General features: G+C 44.3%; 1 protein-coding gene across 4 annotated transcripts in view; it reads left to right on the top strand.

The window, feature by feature from the left end:
• The window catches only part of LOC144612104 (UDP-glucuronosyltransferase 2A1-like), an 88500-nt gene that overhangs the window by 43705 nt on the left and 24827 nt on the right, over nucleotides 1-19968 (top strand). The window contains exon 2 of one of the 4 annotated variants that reach the window (XM_078431689.1): nucleotides 9983-10000. The exons of the other annotated variants lie outside the window; for them this stretch is intronic. Coding sequence (XP_078287815.1) covers nucleotides 9983-10000 — 18 coding nt within the window. The remainder of the gene's footprint in view (nucleotides 1-9982; nucleotides 10001-19968) is intronic. 4 annotated transcript variants of the gene reach the window in all.

Genomic DNA, 19968 nt, shown 5'->3' on the forward strand with positions numbered 1-19968 from the left:
TAAAATACATAAAAAATAACTTTTAATAAGAACACATGCCTTTCAATTTTACTTCAGATCTTTCTGTTCCAGCCTTTAAAATCTGTGCCCTCTAGTTTTAGACTTCTCTGGGGGGAAAGACTGACCATCTACCTTTTATATCTGATTTATATAACTGTTTTTCCATCTCTGTCCCATTGTTTTGAGTCACATGCTGTAGGTAGAATGCTCTTGGTGTATCAGGTAAACATGCATCTGTAAACCTGAGGATTTGCATCAGGTTAGAACATGGAACAGTACAGCAGAGTAACAGGCCATTTGGCCCACAATATCCGTGCCGAACATGATGCTGAGTTAAACTAATTTGCTTTGCATGATCCATTCCCCTCCATACCCTGCATTTCCTTGGCCCTATCTAAAAGCCTCTTCAATGCCACTATCTTATCTGCCTCCACCATCACCCCTGGCAGCATGTTCCAGGCACCCACCACTCTCTGTGGGGAAACAAAACTTGCCCCACACATCTCCTTTAAACTTTTCCCCTATTACCTTCAAGCTATGCCCTCCAGTCTTTGACATTTCGACCTTAGGATAAAGGTTTCGACAAGTCTACATCTCCAAAGGGATTAGGTACAAACGCAGGCAGATTGAAGTAGGTCAAAGAGCTCAATAGAAAAACTCTGGATCCATTCTTGGTAATCTAAGTGCAGTGTGGGATTTTGAATTTGTTGACACTTTCTTTGCTTGTGGAAGTGAACTTTGTGCCTCAAAAGGCTCAATGACCAGTTGGCTAGTTAATAGGTTAGTGAATCCTCGGCTCAGAGCTGTTGCTGATGGACATCATGAAGATCAGGCTTCTGTTTCTGGAATTTCTCCTTCTCCAGAGGGCAACTAGTGAGAACATATTGATCTGGCCTGCAGAAGGAAGCCACTGGATTAACTTGAAGCCCATCATCAATGAACTGATCGCAAGAGGTCACAGTGTTACTGTGGCTGTGAATTCAGCTGCAGTTTACATCGACTATTCTGAACCCTCACCAGTGAAATTTGAAGTATTTCAGGTGCCGTTTACCAGTGACAAATTTCAAGATTACCTGAATGCAGTTATGGAATTCTTTATCTATGAGAAACCACTAATATCCCACTGGCAAAAGCGTACAGAAGATTCTCAGCGACCATGGAACCTGGAATGAAGCTTACTAAAGACATCTGCAATGGGATGATAAAGAATGAGAAACTTGTGCAAAAAATGCGAGATTCGAAGTTTAAAGTTCTGCTCTCTGACCCCGTGCATTGCTGTGGGGATATCCTGGCTCTGAAGCTGGGAATTCCCTTCATCTACTCTCTGAGATTCTCCCCGGCATTTGCATTAGAGAGACTCTGCGGACAGATCCCAGCACCTCCCTCCTATGTACCGGCGACCCTCTCAGAGTTTTCCGATGAGATGTCTTTCACTGAGAGAGTTCAAAACGTTCTTTACACATTCATGTACGATTGGATAAGTCAACAGTTGTGGCATGATTGGAACTCCTATTACAGTGATGCTTTAGGTGAGGTTGACTGTCTCTTTTCCTTTTGCAAAATGAGTTGAACACAAAATTGCTAATTAACATGTAGTAATTAAGCGCTTTACCTACTGACGCAACTGTTACTTTAAGGTATACTCTTCCCCATTTTGACAATGTATTCATTGAAGGTATGTATGGTTCATAAGCTGAGCCAGCATTTAATGGGCCATCCATAGTTGCCCTTGAGAAGGTGGTGTTGAGCTGCCTTCTTGAACTGCTGCAGTCCTTGAGGTGCGGGCACACTCATGATGGTTTTAGAAAGAGGGTTCCAGGATTTTGACCCAGCAACAATGAAAGAACGGTGATTTATTTCCACGTCGGGATGCTGTGTGGCTTGGAGGGCAGCTCCCAGTTTGGTGTTGTTCCCATGTTCTTGCTGTGTTTGTCCTTCCAGCTGGTGGAAGTCATGGCTTTGGAAGGTGCCCTCTAAGAAGACTAGGTTCCTACGGTGCATCCTATTGGAGTTTGAGGCAGATATGATAGTGGGTTTTAAAAGGCTTTTAGATAGGCACATGGAAATGGATATGCAGGAAATTGAAAAATATGGATCATGTGCAGGCAGATGAAATTAGTTTAACGGCATCGTGTTGAGCATGGACTTTGTGGACTGAAGGTCCTGTTCCTGTACCTCTGTTGTACTGTTCCACAGCACTTCCTCTCAATATTCTAAATTCATGAGAATGTAGGTCTGGTATACCCATTTTTTTCTCATCTGGCAAACAATTATCTTTGGAACCAGAGTCTTTGCTACCCTTCCTGTTTGGTAATTACATCTTTGATTAGGCCAGGAGATGAAAACAGCACAAAATGCTTCAAATAGTATCCGTCTCCACATGAATACAGTTTTTCCTCTTCATTCCAGTACTCAAACCCTCTTGCAATTACGACCAACACACAATTTGACCACTTAAGCATTTGTTGCATGTTGGTTGTCATCACTTATATTCAGTTTGTTTCCGTTTAGTTTATTGTCACGTGTACCGAGCTACAGTGAAAGACTTTTGTTGTGCGCTAATCAGTCAGCGGAAAGACAATACATGATTACAATTGAACCATTTACAGTGTGCAATGACGATGCATGACAAAGGGAATAACGTGAATAACGTTTAGTACAAGATAGTCTAATAAAGTCTGATCAAGGATAGTCTGAGTGTCTCCAATGAGGTAGATAGTGGTTCAGGACTGCTCTCTGGTTGTGGTAGGATGATTCAGTTGCCTGATAACAGCTGGGAAGAAACTGTCCCTGAATCTGGAGGTGTGTGTTTTCATACTTTTATACCTCTTGCCTGGTGGGAGAGGGGAGAAGAGGGAGTGACCAGGGTGTAACTCATCCTTGATTATGCTGGTGGCCTTGCAGAGGCAGCGTGAGGTGTAAAGGGAGTCAATGGAAGCAAGGATTGTCCAAAGATACCCAAGTGCTTTTGAACATTAACCTTTCCTCTTCTGTCACTATTTGTAAAAGAATCCTCTCCTCTGTTTTTGCATCAAAGTCAATAACTTCATTATTTTCCAAGTTATATTGCATCTGTTATGTTCTTACCAGGTTGCCCATGGTCAGCTTGTCCATATCACCTTGAAATCTGTTTACATCTTCCACTCTTCCCACTGATTTGGAACCATCCGCAAACTTGGAAACAAGACAATTGATTGCCTCGGCCAAACTATTGATATTAATGGTGAATAGTTATTCTAAGTGTCATTTCATGCTGGATTTCCAGAAGCCGCAGCCTGCCATCCTGACGCCTAAGGTTCATTTCTCCTCTTCCATTATCTTCCGACCAACGACTATTCTGAGCCACTTCACGGTGGTCCAACCTTATTGATCAATGTCCTGTGGGCTCATGTCATTGGCATTCTGAAAATCCCAATGTTCCTCATCTATTGATTCCTCCTTATCCATTCACAGGACTCCAGTAAATGAACAAATGTATTGTTTCAAGAGCGTTTAATTTTAGATTTTAGAGACACAGGCGCTTCAGCCCACCGAGTCCACCAGTTCTGTCCCACACACAAGGGAAAATGTACCAAAGCCAATTACCCAACAAACCTGTAGGTCTTTGGAATGTGGGAGGAATTCGGAGCACCCAGAGAAAACCCACCCAGTCACAGGGGGAACGTGGAAACTCCGTTTGGACAGCGCCCATAGTCAGGATTGAACCTGAGTCTCTGGCACTGTAAGGCAGCGACTCTACCGCTGCGCCACTGTGCTAGCCTTGTGCACCACCGTGCTGCCCTAATTGGCACGAGTACCAACAACAGAACAACGACTAGGCTTGTGTACACTGGAATTTAGAAGGATGAGAGGGGATCTTATCGAAACGTATAAGATTATTAAGGAGTTGGACACGTTAGAGGCAGGAAACATATTCCCAATGTTGGGGGAGTCCAGAACAAGGGGCCACAGTTTAAGAATAAAGGGTAGGCCATTTAGAACGGAGATGAGGAAAAACCTTTTCAGTCAGAGAGTTGTGAATCTGTGGAATTCTCTGCCTTAGAAGGCAGTGGAGGCCAATTCTCTGAATGCATTCAAGAGAGAGCTAGATAGAGCTCTTAAGGATAGCAGAGTCAGGGGGTATGGGGAGAAGGCAGGAACGGGGTACTGATTGAGAATGATCAGCCATGATCACATTGAATGGCGGTGTTGGCTCGAAGGGCCGAATGGCCTACTCCTGCACCTATTGTCTAATGTCTATTGTCTATAATGAACGCCATCCTTGCAGCAGCTTAACAGGTTCGTAAATACACCAGATCATATATAATATTTCTTTGAACAATGTAGTGAATTAATAGCCATAATACCAGTGCAAAAGATAACCCAGTGCTTAGTGAAACAAAAGACAGTCCATAGAGAGTACATAAATCCATGCTGACCTTCTCAGTGCTATTTTTCTTTTAAAGATATTATGTTATTGCATCCTCTCGTGTGTAATCCAGCCTTGTCCCTGCTACTTGTGTCGGGCTGACAGGTCAGTGGCTCCATATACATCTTCTCCATCTTTTCTTTAGTGCAACATTTCTTCACGATCACGTTTGCAGCCTGCAATCCACAGTAACAATTCCCAGATCTGTGGAAATCTGGAGGGTGAGAACCAGACTGTCCATGATGTAGTGCATCAGATCTTATCCTGACCAACTTTTAACCTGAATTTCAGTCCAAATAAGAGTTCCAGCCAGAAACGTCACCAGTCCATTCCTTCCAAAGATGCTGCCTGACCCTCTGAGTTAGGGGCCTGTCCCACTTAGGCTTTTTTTAGGCGACAGTCATAGTTGTAGCTGGTCGTTGAAAAAACGGCGACTGGATACCCCCGACGACGATGTCTACAACAAGCTACAACAACCTACCACCTAGTCGACGTCAAGCTACGGCAAGCTACCGACAACTGGCGACCCAGTCGTCGCGACTTAGGACGTCCACCTACGACCGTGCCTACGACAACCTACGACCATGCAGGCAACAACCTACGACAACTGAAGTCAACCTACGTCCACCCGCGACAAGCTGCGACCCTTTCGGCGACAACTGAAGCCAATTGAAGACAATTCACGTCATTTGGGCCTCCAGTTTTGACGCCGGTACCTGTCGCCGGTACCTGACGTGGGTAGTCGCCAATGGAATTCAACGAAGTCAGCACCGGCGACAACCTTCGTCACCTGGCGACAACCTACGACAGCGCCTACGTCAGGAGACGTCAAGCTACGATCATTGGCGTCAAACCAACAGTCGCCGAAAATCTTTAAACATTTCATAATCCAGCGGTGACCAGAAAAACGCTACGACTCTTTGGAGACGACTCACGACCGTACAGGCAACACCCTGATGACCACGTGGCAACAGCCTAGTCGCCTGTAGTTGCCTAAACAATCGCCTAAGCAGCACTCCAATTCCTTGTGTCACTCAGCATTTAACCTCACTAGAGAATTGAGAACTAGAGAATTGAGCACTTTTTACTAAAACTTATTTCCCCCTGATTCAAGTTCCTTAGTATTTCTGGCAAGTGTAATAAATGACACACTGACGCGGCTGGTTGAGTTACTGCCTCACTGCATCAACAGGTTAGGTTCAATACCGACCTCTGGTTCTGTCTGCACAGATTTCCCTGCCTGCACAGTTCGCACAGATTTCCCTGTGACCATGTGGGTTTCCCCCGGGTGCTACAGGTTTCCCAAATCATAATCATAATCATACTTTATTAGCCAAGTATGTTTTGCAACATACGAGAAATTTCATTTGCCATACAGTCATATCAATAAATAGCAACAGAACACACAAAATACATTTTAAAATGAACATCCACCACTGTGACTCCCCCGCATTCCTCACAGTGATGGAAGACGAAAAAAAGTTCAATCTCTCCTTTGTCCTCCAGCGGTCGGGGGCCTCTAACCTTTGACGGGATGATCTTAGCCGGCAGCGGGCCTTCCTCATCGGGGCGATCAAGCTCCTGCATCGGGGGGGGGGAATCTCAGCCCCCCCCTTCCCCCACCCGCGCTGGGCGATCTACCCCGGATTGGGGCTAGTCGAATGTCGTGCGGCTTTTGGAGCTTCCCGACGTTGGTCTCAACCCGAGACTGCGAGCCCCTTGATGTTAAAGTCCACAGGCTACTCTGATGGTAAGTCCACGCCCCACGGTAAGGCTCAAAGTCACTCCCAAGCAAGATCTCCAGCTCCATGATGTTAGGCCGCAGAGCGACCGGAGATACGATCCGGAAAACAATCGCATCTCCGGCAAGGAAAGAGATTTTTTAAAAGTTTCCCCAGACCCCCCCACCCACCCCCCACTTAATACAAACCAGAGAACATTAACACATACTTTTAAAACTCACTAAAAATAACAAAAAAAGACTAAAAGGACAGACGAGGCTACCATCGAAGGTGTTGATTGTGTGGGATGACGGTGAATTGTTACAGGTGTGTAGGTGAGATATAGAAAATGGGTGGAGTTGATGTGAATGCGGGGAGAAGAAAATGGGACTGACGTGGGATTAATGTGGTTGATGGTCAACACAGACTTGTTAGGCTGAAGGGCCTCTTTCCCTGCTGTGCAGTCCTTGTGCTCCAGGAGTTTGAACCTGCAGTATATTTATCACATGGAAATGGACTCTTATCAACAAAAAGTGCAGTGACCTGCTGGTGAATGGATTGGATCTGTTCCGATGCAAACCAATAGGAATATGTTGTAAACCCTTGATGCAAGGGTTCAAAGAAGATGCGTCACTCTGTGAGCAAATAATCATTTTTCATCTACGTCCTCTCTCTGTTAACATTGTCAGTAAATTGCAGATGACACCAAAATAGGTGGCAAAGTAGACAGTGAGGAAGAATGGTACGGGTGTCAGGGGTTATGGGGAGAAGGCAGGAGGATGGGGTTAAGAGGGAGAGATAGATCAGCCAGGATTGAATGGCGGAGTAGACTTGATGAGCCGAATGGCCTAATTCTGCTCCTGTTACCTTTGACCTTATGGCTTCTGAATATCTGGGTTTATTGGGGAGGTGGGACAAGTGGAATTTAACTCTAACAAATGTGAGGTGTTGCATTTTGGTATGTCAGACCAGGGCAGGGCATGCACAGTAAATGGTGGAAGGCTGGCGAGTGTGGTGGAACAGAGAGATCTGGGAGTACAGGTGCATGGCTCCCCCAAAGTGTTGAGTCAGTTGGACTTTGTGGTGAAGAAGGCATTTGGCATGCTAGCCTTCATAGGGAAGAGTATTGAGTACAAAAGTTGGGACATCGATACAGCTGATCGAATAATTGGCGAGACCACAATTGGTGTACTGCGGGCAGTTCTGGTCGCCCAGCTAGAGGAAGAATGTCTTAACGTTCGAAAGGAGGCAGAGGAGATTCAGCAGGATTTTACCTGGACTTGTGGGCTTGAGTTATAGGGAGAGGCTGGATAGGCTGGGACTATTTTCTTTTGAGTGCAGTAGGCTGACGGGTGACTTATTGAAGTACACAAAATCATGTGGGCATGCATAAAGTGAATGCTCACAATCTGTTTCCCAAGGAGGAAGATTCTAAAACTAGAGTGCATTGGTTTAAAGCGAGAGGGGAGATATTAATAGGGATCTCAAGGCATTTTAGATACCCTCTGAGTGAGAAGGTTGCCCCTGAAGTCCTTCTTTAATCTCTCCCCCCACACCTTAAACCTATGCCTTCTAGTTTTACCCAGGGAAAAAGACTGAGCATCACTTCAACCAGAGGGAGCTAGAGAAGCGGATACAATTACGACTTTAAAGGTCATTTGGACAGGAAGGGTATAGAAGGACATGGACCAATTGCAGGCAAATGGGAATAGCTCAGAATGTCAACTGGTCGGCATGGACAAGCTGGGCCGAAGGGCCTATTTCCATGCTGTTTAGCTCTACAACTCTATGAAATAGTTCTGGAATCAAGCGTTTGATGGCATTGGGCCTGTTTAGAAGGATGAGGAGGGACCTCATTGAAATGTACTGAATAGTGAAAGGCTTGGATAGAGTGGGTGCAGAGAGGATGTTTCCACTAGTGGGAGAGTCTGGGACAAGAGATCACAGCCTCAGAATTAAAGGACGTTCCTTTAGGAAGGAGATGAGGAGGATTTTATTTTGTCAGAGGGTGGTGAATCTGTGGAATTCTTTGCCACAGAAGTCAATGAATATTTTTTAGACAGAGAGAGATAGATAGATTCTTGATATACAGGTGTCAGGGGTTATGGGGAGAAGGCAGGAGAATGGGGTTAGGAGGGAGAGATAGATCAGCTATGATTGAATGGCGTAGACTTGATGGGCCGAAATGGCCTATTTCTGCTCCTATCATTCATGACCTTATGACCTAATGATCATTTTGATTCATATTGCAGTTCATGTTAGGTAAGGTTAACAGTTTTTCGTCACTCTTTAAAGTGTTGAACAACTCTATGACTCTGAATGTCCGACTCATGACTTTGAGCTTCGCATTGATAGGCTCAGATGCATATGTGAATGTAAAGTAAAGTTGAAAGTGAAGAACTTCAGTTTTGGAAAATTGGTATTAAGAGTCGAGAGTGCTTAATTGTTATCTGCTGCGGAAACAGAACAATAGTTTTCTTACTTTCTGTAACTTTGCAGACAAATGATCACAACAACTGAACTGATAAATATACAATAAACAATAATGCAATAAATTATTAGATAACCAAACCATAATAGTGCATTCAAAGGTGCATTGTTCATCTTTATGTAAAATCCATTGTAATTCGGTGCTTTTTAGTTTAGAGATACAGCGCTGAAGCAGTCCCTTCGGCCCACCACAGCGACCAGCGATCCCCGCACAGTAACACCATCCTATACACGCTAGGGACAATTTTACATTTATACCAAGCCAATTAACCTACAAACCTGTATGTCTTTGGATTGTGGTATTGAGGAGATCAGGGTTGTCCAGGGTGGTACAAGAGCCTGCTGCTTGATGAGAAGAAACTCTTTTTAAACCTTGTGGTAACGGTTCTTAGGTTCTTGTACCTTCTTCCAGATTATAACAGCGAGGTAAGAGTGTGGTTAGGTTGTAATGGATCTTTGATGATATTATCTTTTGCAAGAAGGACAGTGGAGGTAAACCAGGTAACTACAGAAGGAGTGGGAACTGCAGAAGGAGTGGGAACTACAGAAGTGTGGGAAGGAGCTCCAGATGCTGGTTTATAGTGAAGAAAGACACAGTGCTGGAGTAACTCACCGGGTCAGGCAGCATCTCTGGAGAGAAGGAATAGCAACATTCCTAAAATATTCTGGATCCCTTTGATGATGGGAGGGGGTCCCATAATGGATCAGGCAATGTCCACGACTTTCTACAACCTCTTTTGTTCATGTTCATAAGCCATAGGAGCAGAATTAGACCATTAAGGCCTATTGCGTCTGCTTCGCCATTCAATCATGGCTGATCTATTTTTCTCTCTCAACCCCATTCTCTCGCCTTCTCCCCATAGCCTTTGATATCCGCACTAATCAAGAACCTGTCAATCTCCGCTTTAAAATTACCCAATGACCTTAATGCGAACATTAAATTTGCCTTCCTGTGAAAACCATTCACAATACTCCAAATTCGGTCTGACCAATCTTATAAAACCTCAGCATTACATCCCTTGATTTTGTGTTTTTGTTTATTGAATCAGCCCATGATGCAACTAGTCACCACCGCACACCTGTAGAAGTTCAGTAGAGTATTCAACAATATATTAAATCTCCTCAAACGACTGAGGATGGAGAGGTAATGATGAGCTTTCTTTGTGATTGCATTAATCTGCTGGACTGAGATTTAAAGAAATTAAGCTGCTTTCGTGAACGAATAAAGCCCTGGATCCATTCCCAGTAGTAAACATAGGGTTGTGAATTTTCTGATCCTTTGCGAGAGTGATCATTATGTCTCGAAAGGCTCAAAGTTCAGCAGGTAACAAGATCTTTTTCTTTTATAGATTGACGTACAGAGGAGGGTGTATGATTCAGGGTTTTAGAGCAGCAATTTGCAGGTGTTCCTGATGGGCATTATGCAACTCTCAAGAAGGACAGTGGTGTAAACTCGGTAACGACAGAATGTGTAGGAAGGAACTGCAGATGCTGGTTTATACTGGAGATAGACACAAAGTGCTGTAGTAACTCAGCGGGTCAGGCAATGTCTCTGGAGAGAAGGAGTAGGTGACATTTCGGGTTGGAACAGGGTCTAGAGAAGGGTTCCTTTCCCCTAGTTCCTTTCACCTATTCCTTTCCCCCAGAGATGCTGCCTTACCCTCTGAGTTACTCCAGCACTTTGTGTCTATCTTAGGTAACTGCAGATCTTTATTCCTGGTCTATCTTTCTCTTGTTTCCATAAACACTTTGAAATGTGCAGGATGTTCCTTTAGGGAGGAGATGAGGAGGAATTTCTTTAGTCAGAGGGTAGTGAAGCTGTGGAATTCTTTGTCACAGAAGGCTGTGGAGGCCAAGTCAATGGCTATTTTTAAGGCAGAGATAGATAGATTCTTGATCAGTACAGGTGTCAAGGGTTTTGGGGAGAAGGCAGGAAAATAGGGCTAGAAGGGAGAGATAGATCAACCATGATTGAATGGTGGAGTAGACTTGATGGGCTGAATGGCCTAATTCGGCTTCTATCATTTCTGACAGAATCATTTTGACTCATATTGCAGTTCATGTTGGGTAAGGTTAACAGTTTTTTGTCACTCTTTTAAAAGTGTTGAACACAATGACCTTATGAGATATCAAAAGAGATGAGGCTCAAGGAAAATGTAGAACATATCATTGTTCGCCAGGAGAAGGTGACAACGAAGCAAACAGAGATAAAAATTCAAACAGGTGAACAGTCAGACTGGTCGGAGAATCACAGAGGGGGAGCTGCGAGAAAGGAGGGTGCAGAACTCTCGTCGGAGAGAGGAGGAGAACTTCGTCAAAGCAGGCATACCTTGAGGTTTTGCAGTAGAGCAGACAAAATGTGTAGGAAGGAACTGCAGATGCTGGTTTACACCGAAGACAGACACAAAATGCTGGAGTAACTCAGCGGGACAGGCAGCATCCTTCTATCCAGAGATGCTGCTTGTCCCGCTGAGTTACTCCAGCATTTTGTGTCTATCTACGCTGTAAACCAGCATCTGCAGTTCCTTCCCACACATGTTCCTTCCCTCATTAGTCCATCTACATACCGTGCCAAAAGGGTTCTCCTCGACATGCTTTCTGAGTCTTTTGCTGGTGTTTCCTGAGGGCTACTGATGAGAATGCGCAGAGAATGAGAAGGGTGGCACAGTGGTGCAGTGGGAGAGCTGCTGCCTCACAGCACCAGAGACCTGTCCTGACCTTGGGTGCTATTTGTGTGGCGGTTGTATGTTCTCCGCATGACCACTCAGGTTTCCGCTTGGTAGTCCACCATTCCTCCCATATCCCAAAGATGTGCGGATTTGTAGGTTAATTGGCTTCTGTAAATTGTCCCTGGTGTGTAGGATAGTGCGAGAGTACGGGATGATCATTGGTCGGCACAGACTCAGTGGGCCCAAAGGCCTGTTTCCATACTGTATCTCTAAAATAAACTAAACACTGCTCTGGTCTGTAAAAGGCAGACACTGTACTAATTGATACCTATCTCCAAGGGTGTAATCAAGAGGGGTCACAGTATTACTGTGGCTGTAAATGCAGCCACAAATTTCAAATTATTCTGAGCCCCATTCTTTAAATTTGACATATTTCAAGTGCTGTTGATCACTGAGATGTATTCTGGTTTTATAAGTTCCAGTCTGGCACTCTGGATCTGTAAGAAACTTCATTGACCCTACCAGGATCACTCCATGACATTTATGTCGGTCGTAGCCAATGGAAAAATACTGAGAAAAACAGATCTGTGTTTGGATAAAGAATAATAGCAAACTGATGCCAAAGATGCATGGGTTAAAGTTTAAAATTCTGCTGTCTGACCCGTTACATGTAAGTGGGGATCAAAGATACTAGAGGAACAAAATGCACCACTCTGTTGAAATCGCCTATACTGGTGTAGTACGCAAAGGAGCGGAACGTCCGCCATTTTAGTAGGCAAAACCCGCCGTCCGTTATGCCTCTCGCAGTGTAATCAGTGTTTTGGGGAACTGTATGTGTGATGATACTATAAAAATGCCGAATATATCTAATCTATCAATTCACAGATTTTTGTTATTTTTCTTTTGAAATGTTTCTGCAAGTTTCTGCCTACTAAAATGGCGCCATGACGTATTACGGTTTTTAGGGTCGAGTGGTCTATCTTGTTCCTCTTGGTGGGGATCTTCTTTCCTTAAAGTTTGAATTCTCTACATCTCCCTGAGATTCTCCCCTGGGTTTCACAGTGGGGAGACTCTGCAGGCAGATTCCAGTGCCTCTTTCTCAAGTCCCCGTCAGACTTTCCTGATACAATGTCATTACACCGAGAAAATCTCCAAAATGTCCTTTACACATTCATAGATGTGTAAATAGTTCTGGAATCAAGCATTTGATGGCACTGGGCCTGTTTAGAAGGATGAGGAGGGACCTCATTGAAACGTACTGAATAGTGAAAGTGGAGTGGGTGTGGAGAGGATGTTTCCACTAGTGGGAGAGTCTGGGACAAGAGGTCATAGCCTCAGAATTAAAGGACGTTCCTTTCGGAAGGAGATGAGGATTTTTTTTAGACAGAGGGTGGTGAATCTGTGGAATTCTTTGCCACAGAAGTCAATGAATATTTTTAGGCAGAGATAGATAGATTCTTGATATATAGGTGTCAGGAGTTATGGGGAGAAGGCAGGAGAATGGGGTTAGGATTTTTAGATTTAGATTTAGAGATACAGCGCGGAAACAGGCCCTTCAGCCCACCGGGTCCGTGTCGCCCAGTGATCCCCGAACATTAACACTATCCTACACACACTAGGGACAATGTTTTTTTAACATTTGCCCAGCCAATTAACCTACATACCTGTACGTCTTTGGAGTGTGGGAGGAAACCAAAGATCTCGGAGAAAACCCACGCAGGTCACGGGGAGAACGTACAAACTCCGTACAGACGGCGCCCGTAGTCAGGATCGAACCTGAGTCTCCGGCGCTGCATTCGCTGTAAGGCAGCAACTCTACCGCTGCGCCACCGTGCCGGCCTAGGGAGAGATACATCAGCCATGATTGAATGGCGTAGACTTGATGGGCCGAAATGGCCTAATTCTACTCCTATCATTCATGACCTAATGATCATTTTGACTCATATTGCAGTTCATGTTAGGTAAGGTTAACAGTTTTTCATCACTCTTTAAAAAGTGTTGAACACAATGTAGCAAAATAACATGAACTCCCTTTATTTGTTGAGTTGAAAATCCAATTAATGTTATTTTATGCATTTTGGTCTATGATCATCATTGGGCAAAATTGTGAATGTTTTGTTCCATGTAATCTGAATAAGCGAGTTCAGTATCTCGATAAACGCAAGGAATCATGGGATTTGTCAAAGGTCATTCGGGATAAACAAAGAGCATTGCCAGTTATCGCGAAAGCAGTGCTGTTTAAACTGTGTGTACGTATTGGGTGAACTCTGTAAAAATAACATTTTCGGTCTAAGTTTTCGGTCTAAGTAATAAGAGACGAGTTAACTTGATGTTTATGATATGTACCATACATTTTAATTTTGTTTACTTGAAACAAAGCCAATATCAATTTGCAGTTTTGAGATGCAACTCGACATAGGTGCTGTGCATATGTGTGACTACTTCTAAACATATATATCTAACTTAATGGCTAATGTACACAGAAACAATGGTTGATAAATGATTTTTAAAAATGAAAGAAATTAAGAGTTACATGAACTTCTGTACATTTACTGATTGAGATGTGTATTGTATTGACCTACGAGGGAAAATGCCGAATGTGCTGAGAGAGTTATATGTTCTTTCACTTGAATATCTGCAAGAATGATGGAGTTGATTGTCTGAGAAGTAATCTCCGTATTCCTCCCCCCCCAAAAAAAAAAAATGCTAGCAAGCAACCCTCTGTACACCAACCAAGACATGCCACCTCCTAAATATTCATCTAGCATGTTTTTATTGATTATTGGTAATTCCAAAGCATTATGATTTTCCCCAACATTATATCTCTCCCTAGTACATGAAGAATTATTAAAAACTACACAGCAGATATTGAAAACAAGATCCCAACATGCATCCTGGAACTAATCCAGACACACATACAGTATAACTATTAGTAAATAGTCATTGTGGCTTGAAAAAACAAATTCTCTTAAAATTGTTTAGGCAAATGCAACTACACTGGGCCTTCACAAACTAAATGTATAGTTCAGTACTGTCATACTGTCAGAAAAAATCCACCAGTTTGTATACTATGTATCAAACACAATAAATCAGCTCTGTATAGATACATGGTGATAACAAAACTGTTTTGCAAAGTAAGTATGATGAAGGAGATGTAAGGCTCTGATTGAGTTGAAATGTATATGTTGCAAACTCGGCAAGTTCTGGATTTCAGTTCATATCAAATCTGGTTGAACATAAAGTTGAACTTCTGATCAAAATGATCTGCAAGTGCAACAACATCTCATTTACACACCAATGGAGGCAGTAAATTACATAACGCTGCACAGATGGTGAAAATATCATCAATATGCAGAACTAAAGTGATGTGTAAAGTGTTTCTCAGGATGTTAAACCACTTTAGACGATCTATGACCTGTTCAACATGAATGCGGACATTGGCAACATTCTTGGTTTTGACTTTTTCTCTGGTCATTTGCTGGTAACCACCGCTGGGAGGGGGAATCTCTATATAGGCTTGGCGAAACATCAAGTCTTCTTTAATGGGAAATCCTCTATCCGCCATTATGCAATCCCCAGGATCAACTAAGTTCAAAAATCCACTCTTCCTAACAATGTGTGTATCAGATGATCGCCCACCCCAAGGAAAAGCCACCAACATCATTGTAGTTTTGTACAAATGAACCAAAAATACATCTAGTTAATAGTTTTGAAAGCAATATTTTCTTACCTCGAAGAAGCAAAACTGGAAAATACGTATGAAACGTGGGTCAAAACAATTATCGATCGTAATGTATACACACAGTAGTTCAGCGGGCAAGAATGTTTATCCCGAATGACACATGACCTGGGGAAACTCACGCATGCGCAGTTGTAATACCGAACTCGCTTATTCAGGAGGCGTTAGCGGATAATCTGGAGCATGTCAGTATTAAAATGGTGGAGAAGTTAGATTTCATGCAATGCCCAAGATCTTTGGGTCAAATCTCTTGTGATGTCACTGTATCATCACTGAGAAATATTCTCTCTCAGAGACAGGTGACAGAGAGGGTAACTCATATAGTTAGTGGAGGAGAAACACTAGGTTTAAGAGAGAGCATGGATGGACTGATTTCAACAACAAACAAAGCAATTTTACTCTTCTTGAGGAAAATCTTTGCTCTGTCGGAGCTCAGAGTGCTTGTTTCGGGAGTCTGGTTACAGGCATCAGAGGATGTGCCCACCTCCATTGGAGCTGGTTGCTATCTTCAGAATACTCAATGCTGGGGATGTTATCCTTGGAAATGATGCCGACATTGGGTTCGATATGGATCAACATGGATTTGATGTGAATCTAATTCCCTATGGCAGACAGAGGAAAGATCATTTGTAATAATCTGCACAGTGGCACAACGGTAGAATTGCTGCCATACAGCGCCTGAGACCAGGGTTCATTAGTACGGGTGTCAAGGGTTATGGGGAGAAGGCAGGAGAATGGGGTTAGGAGGGAGAGATAGACCAGCCACGATTGAATGGCGGAGTAGACTTGACGGGCCGAATGGCCTAATTCTGCTCCTATCACTTATGGCCTTATGATGTCCTGACGGAGGCTTGGAAGGTTTTGCAGGGAAATTACTGGTTGTGAATCTCCAGTGCTTTGAGGTGCCTACTGCAAGCTGTCTTTAAGTCTGGAATATGCAGACAGGGAGCACTGCAGCACATCAGACCGTGGCATGGTGCAGGAATGAGGTCTTGGCCAAGGAAAAGCATTTTCCACGTCTGGTTGGAAGTAGCAATGGTGCATCGGACGTTCTGATTAATTTCATCACTGACGTCTCTTCTAACTGAGGGGAGGGAGGGTGGGAGGTCTTCCGAGGTATGGGAAATGATCCAGGGCCTTACCGTTGAGTTTGAATGTATAGGAGAGGTGCCATGCATGGACAGTTAGCTACAGGAACTTTTTCCTACACCGATTTTGTGTGGGTGCCTGACCTTTTCTGTGCTTCAGTCAATGAAGTAATGCTGGAGTTGGATCAGACTCTAAATACAGCAAGTGTCATCTGCCTACAATATTGTGATTTAGTTTAGTGATCACCCCTATACTAGTTCTATCCTGCACGCTAGGGACAATTTACGGAAGCCAATTAACCTGCACGTCTTTGGAATGTGGGTGGAAACTGGAGCACCCAGAGAAAACCTACGCGGTCGCAGGGAGAACGTGTAAACTCTGTACAGACAGCACCCATAGTCAGGATCGAACCCCGGTCTCAGGCGCTGTAAGGCAGCAACTTGTGGGCAGCACGGTGGTGCAGCAGTAGAGTTGCTGCCTTATAGCGTTTGTAGGGTCAGAGACCCGGGTTCGATCTTAGGTGCTGTCTGTACGGAGTTTGTACGTTCTCCCCGTGACCGCGTGGGTTTTCTCCAAGATCCTCAGTTTCCTCCCACACTCCAAAGGCCAATAGGTATGTAGGTTAATTGGCTTGCTGTATGTGTAAATTGTCCTTAGTATGTGTAGGATAGTGTTAATGTGCGGGGATTGCTGATTGGTGCGGACTCGGTGGGCCGAAGGGCCTGTTTCCACGCTGTATCTCTAAATTAAACTAAACTAAACTGAACTCTAACTGTTGCTCCACTGTGTGCCGCCCTAGTGATGACTGGGGTTGGGGTAACATTGACTGTGGGGAGGGGCTGAGGTAAGTTGAGCAGATCCCTGGTCATCCTGAAGGTTTAAGTCACCCCACAGGGAAGCATCTTGACGCTGAGATGCACCTTTGGCATGAGGGTTGGTGTGATGCTATTGCCTTCCTTGACTCTGTTCTACTCCGAATTCAAATCCATGATGGAACCATTGATGAGCATTATGGTGAGCTGGCAACATGCAGCAGAAGAATGGTCATACTTTGTGTTGGATAGCCAAACCTGGGAATTACATGCCATATTCCCTCTTTACCAATGGGGTCGACTGAGAGCTTGACTGAGTTCAAAAAAGGCCAAGTACTATGGCTGCTGTTTCCTCTTTATTTTTCCTGCAGGTTTGGGAAGAACTCTCCAGCATCTGGGAGAGAGGTAGTTGAGGAGCAATTTGGGGATTTACTTCCTTATGGCAGACAGAGAGAGGAAAGGTCATCTGTAATAATCTGCACAGTGGCACAGTGGAAGAGTTGCTCCCTCACAGCGCCAGAGACCAGGGTTTGATCCTGACTCTGGAGGGCTGTCTGTACGGAGTTTGTACGTTCTCCCCGTGACCCCAGTTTGCTCCGGGTCCTCCTGTTTCATCCCACATTCCAACGATGCGCAGGTTTGCAGGTTAATTGGCTTTTGTAAATTGCCGCTAGAGTGTAGGATGTGAAAGTGAGGTAGCATAGAACTAGTGGATGGGTGATTGATGGACAGCGTGGACTTGGTGGGCTGTAGGGCCTGTTTCCATACTTGTCTCTTTTCTTGAAGATGGTACTTCTGAGATCCCCTGATATCCTCTTTGTTTTTTTTTAGTTTAGAGATACATTATGGAAACAGGCCCTTCGGCCCACCGAGTCCGTGCCGGCCAGCAGTCCCCGCACATTAACACTATCTTTACACACACTAGGGACAATTTGCACGTATACCAAGCCAATTAACCTTTAAACATGTACGTCTTTGGAGTTTGTTACTGAAGGAGTGCAGCGTAGGTTCACGAGGTTAATTCCCGGAATGGCGGGACTGTGTTACGTTGAAAGACTGGAGCGACTGGGCTTGTGTACTCTGGAATTTGGATGGATGAGACGGGATCTTATTGAAACATATAAGATTATTAAGGGGTTGGACACGCTAGAGGCAGGAAACATGTTCCCGATGTTGGGGGGGTCCCGAACCAGGGACCACAGTTTAAGAATAAGGGGTAGGCCATTTAGAACGGAGATGAGAAAGAGCTTTTTCACTCAGAGAGTTGTAAATATGTGGAATTCTCTGCCTCAGAAGGCAGTGGAGGCCAATTCTCTGGATGTTTTCAAGAGAGAGTTAGATAGAGCTCTTAATGATAGTGGAGTCAGGGGATATGGGGTAGAAGGCAGGAACGTACTGATTGTGCATGATCAGCCATGATCACGGTGAATGGCAGTGCTGGCTCGAAGGGCCGAATGGGCTACTCCTGCACCTATTGTCTATTGTCTATTGTATTGTGTGGGAGATATCCGAAGATCTCGGAGAAAACTCACGCTGGTCACGGAGAGAACGTGCAAATTCCGTACAGACAGCACCCGTAGTCAGGATCGAACCTGGGTGTCTGGCGCTGTGAGGCAGTAGCTCTACTGCTGCGCCACTGTGCCTCCTCGGATCTTCTCTTCTTCTCTTCGTCTCTTCCCAAATGAGGGAAATTAGTTTGTGAATAAGCACCAGGCAGGCTGTTCATACTTAAGCAGGGAACCTGTTTGCCACAGAAACCTTGTTGCATTTCAGCTGTTTCGCGGCCTTCCAAACTCTTGCCAGCTGACGTCCTGTAATTCAAATTCTATTGAGGATGCTGATAGTGGGGGTGAAGTCGAAGATAATTCCCTCAGTTGACAGCCATAAGAAATGCATCACAAGCCCACGAAGAACTTATTTTTCAGTCCTTCCTTGTATTCCAATAAATGTGTTAGCATTTTAAATTACATTCAAAGAGCAAAATGTTGGAGGTCAGGCAGTATCTGCGGGGAGAATAGACAGGCGATATTTTAGGTTGCGACCCTTAGTTTAGTTTAGAGATACAGCACGGAAACGGGCCTTCGGCCCACCGAGTGCACATTGACCATCAATCACCTGTTCACACTAGTTCCATGTTATCCCACTTTAATATCCATCCCCTACATACTTGGAGCAAGTTACAGGGGCCATTTAACATGTATGTCTTTGGGATGTGTGAGGAAATCGTAGCACCCAGAGGAATCCCACACAGTTACAGGGAGGAACATGCAAACTCCACACGGTGAGTACCCAATGTCTTTTGAATGAATGAATGAATAAGTTTATTGCCCAAGTATGTGCATATACAAGCAATGTGCCATGGTGCTCCGCTCACAAATAACAACACAAACATACAGTTAACAATTAAGAATAAAGCATAAACACATCAAAACAATAAGGATACACCATCACGGTCTAAACATGTGGGTGAAAATAAACCAGAGCAAAAAAGAGACTACAGACTTTGGTTATTGAGTAGAACTATCACTCGTGGGGAAAAAAGCTGTTTTTATGTCTGGCTGTGGCTGCTTTGACAGTCCGGAGTTGCCTTACAGAGGGAAATGCTTCAAAGAGTTTGTGGCCAGGGTGAGAGGGGTCAGAGATGATCTTGCCCGCTCGCTTCCTGGCCCTTGCAGTGTACAGTTCATCAATGGGGGGAAGGTTGCAGCCAACAAACTTCTCAGCTGTGCGAACGATCCGTTGGAGCCTCCGGATGTTGTGCTTGGTGGCTGAGCCAAACCAGACCATGATGGAGAAGGTGAGGACAGACTCAATGATAGCAGTATAGGATTGAACCATCATTGCCTGTGGCAGATTGTGTTTCTTCAGTTGCCGCAGGAAGTACATCCTCTGTTGGGCCTTTTTAACTGTGGAGTTGATGGTGGCCCCCCATTTAAGTTCCCTGGAGATGATGGTTCCCATGAACTTAAATGACTCCACAGATGTGACTATGGTGTTGTTGATGGTGAGTGGGGGGAGAGGAGGGGGATCTCTTCGAAAG

This window comes from Rhinoraja longicauda, chromosome 3 (genome assembly GCF_053455715.1).
Source record: "Rhinoraja longicauda isolate Sanriku21f chromosome 3, sRhiLon1.1, whole genome shotgun sequence".
NCBI classification, from domain to species: Eukaryota; Metazoa; Chordata; class Chondrichthyes; order Rajiformes; family Arhynchobatidae; genus Rhinoraja; species Rhinoraja longicauda.